This window comes from Tiliqua scincoides, chromosome 4 (genome assembly GCF_035046505.1).
Source record: "Tiliqua scincoides isolate rTilSci1 chromosome 4, rTilSci1.hap2, whole genome shotgun sequence".
Taxonomy (NCBI): domain Eukaryota; kingdom Metazoa; phylum Chordata; class Lepidosauria; order Squamata; family Scincidae; genus Tiliqua; species Tiliqua scincoides.
Window position 1 is genome coordinate 127,438,986 of NC_089824.1, and position 11,383 is coordinate 127,450,368.

An 11,383-nucleotide genomic window follows, 5' to 3' on the forward strand; every position below is an offset into this window, starting at 1 on the left:
AACAGATGAAACTTTTTTCCCCCTAAAGTTGCCTTGCTAATTAGATACTGCCATTGCGCCCAAAAATTCTTTTTGCAGTTATCCGAAAAAGTTCTTTCCTTCTTTTCTAGCAGGTGATGCCATGACTCAGTTTATTTGTCTGTGCCTGCCTTTTAAAACCACCAGCTAACTTTAAGGGGTTGTCTGGTCTTGTATGTTCCTTACCACACCCTGAGATCAGCAGATACAGTCTTATATTGTTTACTGAAGTTTGAGCTTTAGCCTTTGTACCTGCAGAGAATGCCAAAGCAGCAGCTTTTCTAGTTTAGCAAGAAGAATCCCTCTCCTAGGGGCCAGGGCAAAGACCCTCCTGTTCAGTTCTCCTTTGCCCTTTGCAGCAACCTCACCACAAACAACTTTTCCTGCTGAGTTTTACTCTGCAGCAAGCTAAATCTATTGCCTCTCTTCCCTTTCCCTTTTTTGTGGTGTTTGCCTATTTTGTTCTCTTGTTTCTTTTACACAAGCACCCCCCCCCCCCAAGAAGCACATGAGACAGAAGCTTGGGGTGATTATTATTTTTATTGCATAATAACAATAAACCTGCAGCAGGGAAAGGCCTGACTAACCCCCTCCAGCATGCTGGCAACTAATTGCTTGGGGGACACGGTAGTACCTTCCCCAGAGCAACAAGCCTATCGTCCTGGCTCAAAGCAATACCTAATCAGAGACTGAGTTAGCCTATCACTGCCAACCCCAAAGGGTTGACGCAGCTGTCCAGTTTTGACCCACGCAGGTAAAGCTTTGTGTTGGCCTTTGCTTGATCCAACCAGGGGGCTCACCAGCCAGCCTCACCATCCCAGCAAATGTTGGGAGGTCCTGGCTCAACCCAACTTTGCTTATCTCAGCATATACACCAGCCCCCCGTGCCTAGCCCATGGAAAAACCCCTCTAAGAGAAGAAACATAACATACCCAGTATCAAATGCCAAACTGGGGTAGACGAAAAACTGTCAACCAACAGCCAATCAGGTTAATGGCAAAAAATTCCTATTCAGTTCCCAAAAGAGCAACCAGCTAATCTCAGACTGTATATAGGGTGAGCGGATGGGCATGGCTTGAAATGCAGTGCTGACTGAAGCTGGGCAGCCAGATTGGCCCCAGCAACAGCCGTGCCATGCCACCAACTCAACCAGAGGGTCAATGGGCTGCTGGGATTTTTCTGCCTCTGCCCCACATGCCACAGGGTGTGTGTATGCAAATGGTAGTGGGGCTATAGGCACCCCATCATAATTTTGTCGCCTAGTGAGAAAGGAAACACTTTTTTTTATAGTGACGTGCAGGCTGTGGAATGCTTTCTCCACTGGCTCTGTTTTGTTTTTTGCCAGCAGGACTACTGAAAGCTGGCTTTGGGCCTAGGGCAAGATGCCTGATTGCACCCCTTCCCTTCCTAAATTTGTTTTCTGCTATAGTTTTGTCATGGCCTGGGCCGCCTGGAAACTAGGGCCCCAGGATTTTGTCCTTTTGTCCATCTTCTCAGGCCTGCCTGTTAGCATGTTAATGAGTTTTCATTTTGGAAGGCCTGCATTAGTTGCCTTTTTTTCTTTTCTAAATTGTCTCAAGGAATTCGAACTATGGGCTTGTTCAGGCATTTTGAGACATGCATGGCTTTTGTTTTTGCTTTTGACTTGTGCTGTTGTATACTGTTTCTTTATGAGGTAAGCCTAGGGGGCCTTAGGATGAGAGAAACCATGTGAAGAAATGGACACAAACAGTTTCACTTTTGCAGCAGAGCATTCTGTGTGAATGGCTAAGTCTGTGGGATTTCCTCAGAGTCTTAAGTGGTCCTTCGCCCAGGTGGACTAGTAACCAGAGACAGTTCTCGGATTAGATGCATTTATATTGGTGAAATAAGTCTTCCATATGTCACCAATCTCCTTTCGAGTGAGCTGTAACCAATAAATAGTTGTGTTGTTAGAAGTCTAGTGTATGCTTGCATATAGTCTTATTTTTTCACCTTTTATTGTTCATCTGTTTTATTTTTCTGTTTTAGTGTTTTGTCTCTTGTTCATCACCTTCAGCATTATCGTCTTCAGAATTTATTTTCTGAATTTCTACCCTGCTTTATCTCGCCAAAGGGCATTCAAAGCGGCTTACAATGTAAAAGCACAGTAAAAACCATAAAATCACAATAAAATGAGTAAAAACCATAAAATCGCAGTAAAAAAAAAACCAACCATAAACATTAAACGTTAAACGCAACAAGGTCACATTAAAAGTATCACATTAAACCAAGACACAACTAATGAGCTAGCAGCAACAGTAAACAAAGGGAAAGACCCATAGCATCTACCTCACATAAAATCCACAGTATCCAAAATTAAAAGAGACCTGGAATCAGAAGGCTGATCTAAATAACCATGTCTTTAGGCCCTGCTGGAAAGCTTCTAGGGAAGGGAGCAGTTCATAAGCTAAGAGGAAGGGAGTTCCATAACATTGGTGCCACTACTGAGAAGGTGCCATTCCTTGCCACCACCCCTCCCGTGTCCATAGGTAGTGGCATATGTAAGAGGGCCTTCTTTGGTGACCTGAAGGGATGAGCAAGAATGTACAGAGGTAGGCGGTCTCTCAGATATCATGCCCCAAGCTGTAGAGGGCTTTAAAGATCAAGACCAGAACCTTGAATTGGGCCTGGAAACAAACAGGTAGCCAGTACAATCACTGGAGTAGTGACCTGACAGAGTCAAACCGCCTACGTCCAGTTAGCACATGGGCTGCCACCTTCTGCACTAACTGCAATTTCCGAACCACCTTCAAGGGTACTCCCATGTAGAGTGTTTTACAGTAGTCTAACCTTGATGTCACTGTAGCATGGATCACCATGGCCAGGTCTGCTTTATCCAACAATGACCACAGCTGGTGCACTAGCCAAAGCTTGGCAACAGCTCCCCTGGCCACAGCTGCCACCTGGGAACTCAGGAGCAGCTACAAATCCAGTTGGACCCCCAAGCTGTGGACCTGCTCCTTCAGAGGGAGTGCAGCCCCGTTCAGTGCAGGACGGTACTCTTATCACCAGCATCATGGATTTCCAAACCAGGAGAACCTCTTTCTTGTCCGGGTTTAATTTCAGCTTGTTAGCCCTCATCCAAGTTCCAACTGCCTACAGGCAGCCCTCCAGGGCCCCAACACCCACTTGGAATCTGGTGGAAAGGAGAGATGGAGCTTGTTCAGCATACTGATGGCACCCACTCCAAATCTCTGGATGACCTCTCCTAGCAGTTTCATGTAGATGTTAAATAGTATGGGGGACAGGATGGAACCTTGCAGACCCCACATCTTAAGGGCCAGGGTGCTGAACAGGTGTCCTTCAGCACCACCACCTGGGATCTGTCATCCTAAAAGGAGTGGAACCACTGTAGAATTCTTTATATATTTCATTATCTTAAAAAGAATAGTTCATGCAGACATGATTTTCCCACTATCTTGACCATTAATATTGAGGATGTCACACTCCTTTTCATCATCTTAACTGATGAGCAACCCCTGTATAAGGGGGAACCCTGAATGAGGCTTGTAGGGGCATTGGCACATAAGAGACTGACAGAAAATTTAATGGGAGAGAGCAAGTGATACTGCAGCTTGTTCCAGTCATCAGATTAACCATGATTAAGAGTTCAGGAGCAGGATGTGTGTACAATCTGTGTGTGTTCTCCATTGTTAGTAGCTTTCTTATTCATGAAACCAGAAAGTTTGGTATGAATTTGCTAAAGCAGTAGTTCTAAAACATTTTAGCATTGGGACCCACCTTTTTGAATGCCAGTCTGTCAAACCCACTGGAAGTGATATTAACCTGGAAGTAATGTCATGGCTGGAAGTGACATCATCAATTTAGGGATCAAACCTAAGCTGCAATCAGCCAAAGGTCCCATTACACAGCACACATGTGCTGCTATTTTGCGTAACTCAGAATTCAGACATTCCAGCTCTGAAGTCAAAGCAGAACATGGACGTTTATCCAACCACCCAGAACTCCCCCCCCTTTCCAGTGCCCCATCTTCCCATGTATTCAGGCCAAAGCACCATGTCTCTCTCCCACCAGGAGCCTGCCCTGCCCTGCAGCTCCGTACCATATTTTCAGCTCTGTATTTTCAAATGTGGCTGTGCTAGATGCTACACGACCCACTTACAACTGGCTTGCAACCTCCGACCCACAGTTTGAGAAACGCTGTGCTACAGTTATGTTTGGGGCTAAATGCAGTTATCCTGCTGAGTTCTCAATGCCATTAATTTGCAATATTGCAGCTTTTGAAAATGATCTAGTCAAAGATAAGCACTTTAACATCTTGTTGATTTCAATAGGAAGGCTAAGAATGTACTGTATTTAAATCTCTCCTGTTCATTTTGATAGAAGGGATTTAAGTATGTGCTGAACTCTCATTGAAATCAGTGGAAGTTTAAGTGTCTTTTCTTTTCATTTCATTGGATCATGTCTCTTAGAGCCGTAGAATGCCTAAGAGTAGGCAGAGTAACACAAAGTAGATGGCATATGGAAACAGTACTCAAGCCACTTTCTTATGTACCAGTTATGTTCCAGGGGTCCATACTTAAGTCAAAACATCTGGGCTTTCCAGCTCACTGCTATTGTGCTGGCATGACAGCATCATTGAAGGACATATAATGCCTGAACTAAAGTTCCAGTGAGACTGTTAGTAAGTCAGGGAGCCAATGGAACACAAATTTATAGTAGAAATTTTTTCTATGGTCCTTTGCATATATTTTATCTAATCTGTAATAGATTAGTGTTAAATTTTATAGTTTATCCTTTGAAACCATATTGCTGTACTCCTTTTGCTTAGCCTTATTAGAATGTGAAAAGATTTAACTTGTGACCTGCAAAATATGTTACTCTATAAAATGGAAAGCATAGCAATATCTACTATGTCTGAGAATTTCTTGAGATTTTTAGTTACTTATATCTGAACCTAAATGTACTCGTATATCTTTCGTAGACTGACCAAGATCCAAAGAACCCCATGCACAAGCATTTTGGCATAGCAAGTGGGGTGCATGTGTGCCAATTTCCTCTTTTTTGGCTGCATCTCTTTGCACTTTATCAAATGATGGTTTGCTGGGCACCCTGGACGTTCTGGAGTGGCTTTTCTGGAGACCTGTGGACTTCAGTGAGACGGGTGGGGGAATGAAAAAGCCTAGGCTGCAAGATGCAGAGCACAACATGTGGCCCTTTTTGACCCCTCCAATGCACTTAATATCATGTTTCCCACATTTTTTTTAGTGGTTTCATTTTTTAAAAAATCAAGTTAAAAATTTTACACTGAATAAATTTCTTTTGCACTTTTTCATAGAGTCAGCTTGCATTTTGCATAAAAATACCTTTGTTTGCATTTGTACATCAAATTTTTTAAAAATGCTGTTATTACTCAACTGGTGTGCATTTAGAAAGCTTCTAATAACATTGCCTTTCTGTATTCCACTCCAGTGCTGAGCCCTAAGGTCCTTGGTATAGCTATTGCCCGCTATGACTTCTGCGCAAGAGACATGCGTGAACTGTCCCTGCTCAAAGGAGATGTGGTCAAAATTTACACAAAGATTAGTGCCAATGGCTGGTGGAGAGGTGAAGTAAATGGGAAGGTAAGTTTCTTTTTCAAACTGCACAATGGTAGGTTTAGCTCATTAAGATTTTGGGAAAATGAAACCACATTCAGGCCCCATGAATCTTTTATATTTTGTTTTGTTAAAAACATTTTTACATGCACCTTTAAAAACAAATCTTTAAAGCCTTATGAAAGACACTGAGGGAGGAGCAGATCCTCAAGACCCTGTAATACTCAGCCTGGACAATAGTGGTAAACACACTGCTCTGTTTGGCTTAGGGTCTTGCTTCCTGAAGTGAGGGCAGTGGGAGCAAGGTCTACTATGGATAACTTAGACCCCCTCTAGATCAGCCTTATAGCTGCTATCTAAAAGATATATATGGGACCCAACTGGAATGGGCTTTAAAGTTAAGCAAAAACACCTTGGATTCAGCCCAGAAGCAACCTAGTTAGCACATGCAGGTGTTAAGAAAAAACTACTGCTTCTTCAGAGTTGTCTTTTAAAGGCAGCCTTGTATAGAGCATGTTGTGGTAGCTAATTCTAGACATTATGAATGCATGGTTGAGACCGAAATCCTAACCATATTTCTAACACTGGCATAGTTGTGCCAGTGGGGCATGTGCTGCATCCTGCAGTTGAAGGGGTACTCACGCAGGCCTCCCTCAAAGTAAGGGAATGTTTGTTTGCCCTTATGTCAGTGCTGGAAAGTAGGTTAGGATTGCACCTTAAGTGTAGTGAGATCCATCTCTCAAAAAAGATTGGAGTCTATAAAATAGATGGCCACCTTCCCACTTATTTATTCAGGAGCAAAGCAAAGTCTAGAAGCACCCCCAGATTGCACCTGCTTAAATGCTGACTGTCTTTCACTTAGTTCCTAATCTTCATTGCTTTCGTTAGTCTTTAATATTCATATTGAGTTCCCTGTTCTTGTGCTGTATATTATAATGGTTCTAGCAGCAGACTGTTCTGGGAAATTAGAAAACATTTCTAGCATAGCACATGTAGAGAAGTGACTTGGCATTAAGTTGGTTTGCACAGAACTGGACCATAACTTAGGGCACCCTTTCCCAGAGCATAGATTGCAACCACTGGTGGATCGCGAGCCTAGGCAAGGCAGGTCTCAGGCTGCATCCCCCAGCCTATCCTTACATACAAATGGCTCCAAATTGGAGCCATTCTGGAAGTATTGGGTGGCCCAAAAGCTGCTTCTGGGTCATGCCATTTCAGTGACCCACCCTTCTGCTGGCCTCCGTAGTCTTCAGAATGGCCCACAGATGCCTCTGAAAGCCGCTTCTGGTTTTTGGAAGTAGAACAGAAGTGGCTTTCAGAGGCTTTTGCACACCATTCTGAGGGCAGTGGAGGCCAGTAGAGTGGGTGGGTGACCCAGTGCAACCAAGAAGGGACTTCCCCAGAGCCACAACCCACCACAGAGGAAGAGGTGGGTCATGGTGCCATTAAGGTTGGCAGCCGCCGACTAAGAGCTTATGTACACTGACCTTAAATGACTCTTACTAATGAATTTTCTTAAAGAGACTAAAAATAGTCTTCTCTGTGTCCTCATTTCGTGTCTCTTGCACTTTCAGACACCAAAATCTTTTAAATTTGCTAAACCAAAGCAGCTCCATCTGTTTTCAAATTCATTTCATAGGTGTTAAAGCATCTCTTTTGGAAAAAAGGTTGAGTTGCTCTCAAAGGCTGAGTGTGATTAACGTACTATGGTGTGTTCATAAGCAGTATACTGAAGAATGTTTATCAAGCTCAGTGCCACAAAAGTAAATGTTCACATTTCTCACTGAATCAGAACATTCCCAGTTTGAATAGCTGGGTCTTGCAAAGAATTAGATTGAGGCAAAGGAATACCAATCTAATATCCTGGTTTGTCTTCCTCTGCTCATTTATAGGTGGGTTGGTTTCCATCAACATATGTGGAAGAGGATGAGTGACTTGGACACTGATTTGGTACTATTCGCCATTAATTTCAGGGACTATGAAATCCAGACTTCTGCAAAACATTATTCATCTTGTTAAGTATTTGAAATGCAGCATTTCTGTCTGTCCAAACCCTCTGGTCTTAATGCTGGGATTACCGAAGAAGTTTGTGTTGACAGATTAATATCTCACTCCAAGCTGTGCAAAGAAACATCCTGCTCGTCTGCTACCACTGGGGAACAGTACAAAACTCTAACCTCAGCTTCCTGAAAAATCACTTCAAAACAGACTTTGAAAAATGCTTCTTTTCATTCCAACTGCTGTATACAGTGAATACTAAGTCTTGGAAGCAATTTACTTTCTCCACCCTCACCCCATTAGCTAATGTCTCCGATGGCTTTAAGAGATGAATGCTTACTTCATTGTTGCTTATTGCAGCATCTAGGAAAGTTTAACCATTCCAATAATCACACGGTCAAAATTATCTATCTTGCAGTATCTGTAACAACTAACATTGCTAATAGTTGTGTGCTAATACATGTGTGTGCACATAAATCCTGCCCACTTAGGACTGTGATCCTAAACATGCTTTCTAGGGAGTCAGCCCCATTTAACTCAATGGGGATTACTTCTGAGTGTGCATACATAGGATTGCCCTCCATGCTTTTTAGGGCAGTAGCAGCAAGGGAAGAAAGGCATAAAGTAGTCTTTTAAATTCCAGGGCTATTTAAACACATGTCTGTCTTCTATTTAATATATTGTGAAACAACAAGCTTTAAAAAATGAATTGTGGTTTAACTTACAAGGGAATCGTAAAAAAGGAATTCTATAGAATTTATGGTTACAGTAACTTTTAATATGTGCACCCATATTTTGAGCTAGGTTCTACATATCTTGGAGACATTATGGTTTCGGAAGCAAAACTTTTGTGCACAGTTTGGGTTTCCAACCTAACTGCTGTTAAAAGTTCTGCTAGTGTGCTAATTCTGTCTCGTTGCCTCCCCTTGCCTTATGTAATAGAGTAGCAGCATTGAGTAATAAAATGAGGTGGTATTGTTAAGAACGTAAACCAAGTGAACGATGCATTCCCTCTCCCTGACAAATCATCACTTTGTCTTTTGATGGCTTTGTCATTCTGTTAATTTCAACAAACACACACACAAAAAGTCCACCTGCAATTTCCACTTCCTTTAGTTTTTTCTGCAATATGACAAGTTATGAGCAGCCTTCCTGTTTCAGGACACTATAACAGCCCAATTTCTGGGATAAGTGCTCTTTATGTTCCAGCCCCCAGCCCCAATATATATAGAACTGTATTCAAGTAATTATGAAAGCCTTGGTAAGTGTAATACTGAATAATGTCTGAATAATGCTGAATAAGTACTGAATAATGTCAAAAGCTACAAAGTGAAATAAACAATGATAGATACATTAATCTCTTAGCATCACAAAAACATTAGATAAGATCCATAGTCTTGCATCTGTGCACATACTTGAATTTTAGAGGCCCTCATTTCTTAAGATTGCTCCTCACATTCACCAGCAAGCTGCTCCTGGACCAAGCGATATCATTGTGAGGAGCTACATCAGAAGTAGCTGATGTAGCTACATCTCCTAGTGTGAAAGCACTTTTTCTTCTGGCATAAAGTTCCTTTAATGTGGAGCAGCATATTTCAGATGAAAGCAAAACCTTTTAATTCCCCCTTTCAAGGAAGCTTCTGTTAGTGTTTTATATAGAAGAAACATTCTTTTCATTCTACAGCTGGAACCATTGGAGATCTTTATTCTATTACACAGGGGTGGGTAGTGGATCTAGATCATCCCAACTGGGCTTCATTGGTATTGGGCATTTATCATAGTAAACACGCACTTTGTTTTGTCCCCTCTTCGCTTCTTAGTTAACACATGTCTGTTCAAACGTCCATTGCTTTAACTAAAGAATTGCAAAAGCATCCAACATTTGCTGCAACTTCTCCAAGCTGGCTGCCTTGATCCAGAAATTTGCCAACCAGCAATGATGAATGGCAGGGAATGGGTTGTAAATGCCAATGTTAAATACCCACTGAATCTCTGTGGAATTTCACCCTTAGGTTGTAACATCAGCAGATAAGATCACTGTAGTTTAGGGAAGTTCAAAATGATGTAAGTTTGATTTTGTTGAATACATTATTTTAATGGAACCAGTTACAGCATCTGTAATGATTCCAGAAATGTGTTAATAAAATGGTCTGTCCTTAAATGTTAGATTAGGAATACTTCCTTGGTGCTTTTTTCTGTAATAGCTAGTTTAGTCTGGTGAACTTGATCCTTAAGTAGGCAAAAGTACTTTGACAGGAACTGTTGCCTGTTTTTAATGGGATAGGGGATGTGACTGTAGGTGAGGTGAAATGTATTGTGCTGTGTTGTTAGCGTTTGTGCGTCCTGTAGGGGGAAATTGGCTTCATGTTTAAACTTAAGAAATGTATCCTTTCAGCAAAATATGTTGATGATTAAATATCCTAAAGTTGCTGTTTCACAACTCAGGGGGTAATGGAACTCCAGTCAAGCCATATCTAAACTCCTCCCTCTTGTTGGTATTCATGTGTTCCACTCCAGCAGTTTTTGATGTACAGGGATTTCCTGCATGTGCAAAATCCTTCTGTATTGCCTTCAGTGAAGCAGGCGCAGCTCTGTATGTGCAGCTAAAGTCTCCAAGTTGTAACTTGGAGATCGTGTCTGTCTAACTAGGATCCCAGCAGAAGAAAACTGGCATGAACCCATTTTGTCCTCTGGTTCCACAGCCTCTCCTGCCAGATAGAATGAAGGTTCCTGTCTGCCCTAAAGCAGGTGGGAGGGAAAGGGTGTGTTAAAGCGTTCTGCTGCTTCTCCAGGACTGCTAAAGGCAGACAAGATCTCCAGATGGTGACTGGCAATCCAACATGAATCCTTTGCACAGGTGCACCTGGCCTAGCAGAGTAAATTGGGAAGTTCAGTAATACTGGAATTCCATAGGTGCACTGGAGTCCCTATAGAGCTCTGGGTCAGGGCTGTGCTATGTATTGTCTTTGTTTAATGCCCTGTGTTAAATAAGTTAAATGCTGCATCATGTTGTTATATTTCAGATACCAAAGATTTAGTATGCCAGAACCACTGCTTCTTTTTTCTTTCAGCAATGCATTTTCTTGCATCTGTGCTAGACCTTGCTCTCTTGCAATGAGCTGGGGCAGTACTTTAATTTGTAATATTGTGTAAATATGTGAATATATTAATAAATGAGTTAATTTCTTGTTTAATGAGTTGGAGCGTATGACTGGTGTTTGGGAAGGCTTGATTTGTTATTTTTGAAAAAGATTATTTGAGATTTCTAAAATACATTTCACACTTATAGATTAAGTAAAATTGAGTTGTCCATATATGAACCATTTCTATCTTTGAAAGATACAACAGCTCTTTCTATAGATTTAGGGCAATGCTTTTCATTCTATGTTTTGGGGAAACTCTGTTTTGGGGTGTTTTTCAAAAGCTTATTGGGGTTCCCCATGCAGATGTCACTAATGGCAAGCAAACTTTCCCACGAGAGTATGTTTGCCACTGTCAATCTTTCCCTGCAATGTGCAACTGTAAGGATTTGATAAGCAGGGCAATCTTGAGGTCCAACAGGATACATCTGTCCAGTTCTCCACATGAACTGAGTATGTACCCTTCCTACTACCTGTCCAAGAATTCACTGCAACATAGCTGGGGTTCTGTGGCAAATGAGCTAATGTGGAAAGGAATCCTTTGAATGCAAAATGTTTGAAAACAACTGGGCTAGGCTGTTGTTTTGGCTCAATGAAGTGGGTTTTCTATACTGTTGTTAGTACCATTAAGTTCTTGATTTTCCACAT

General features: G+C 41.8%; 1 protein-coding gene across 1 annotated transcript in view; it reads left to right on the forward strand.

Annotated features, from left to right (window-relative positions):
* Positions 1-7,749, forward strand: part of VAV3 (vav guanine nucleotide exchange factor 3) — a 188,295-nt gene extending 180,546 nt beyond the window's left edge. The window contains exons 26-27 of the mRNA XM_066623356.1: positions 5,473-5,624; positions 7,490-7,749. Coding sequence (XP_066479453.1) covers positions 5,473-5,624; positions 7,490-7,531 — 194 coding nt within the window. The 3' untranslated portion in view covers positions 7,532-7,749. The remainder of the gene's footprint in view (positions 1-5,472; positions 5,625-7,489) is intronic.
* The last annotated feature ends 3,634 nt before the right edge of the window (positions 7,750-11,383 follow it).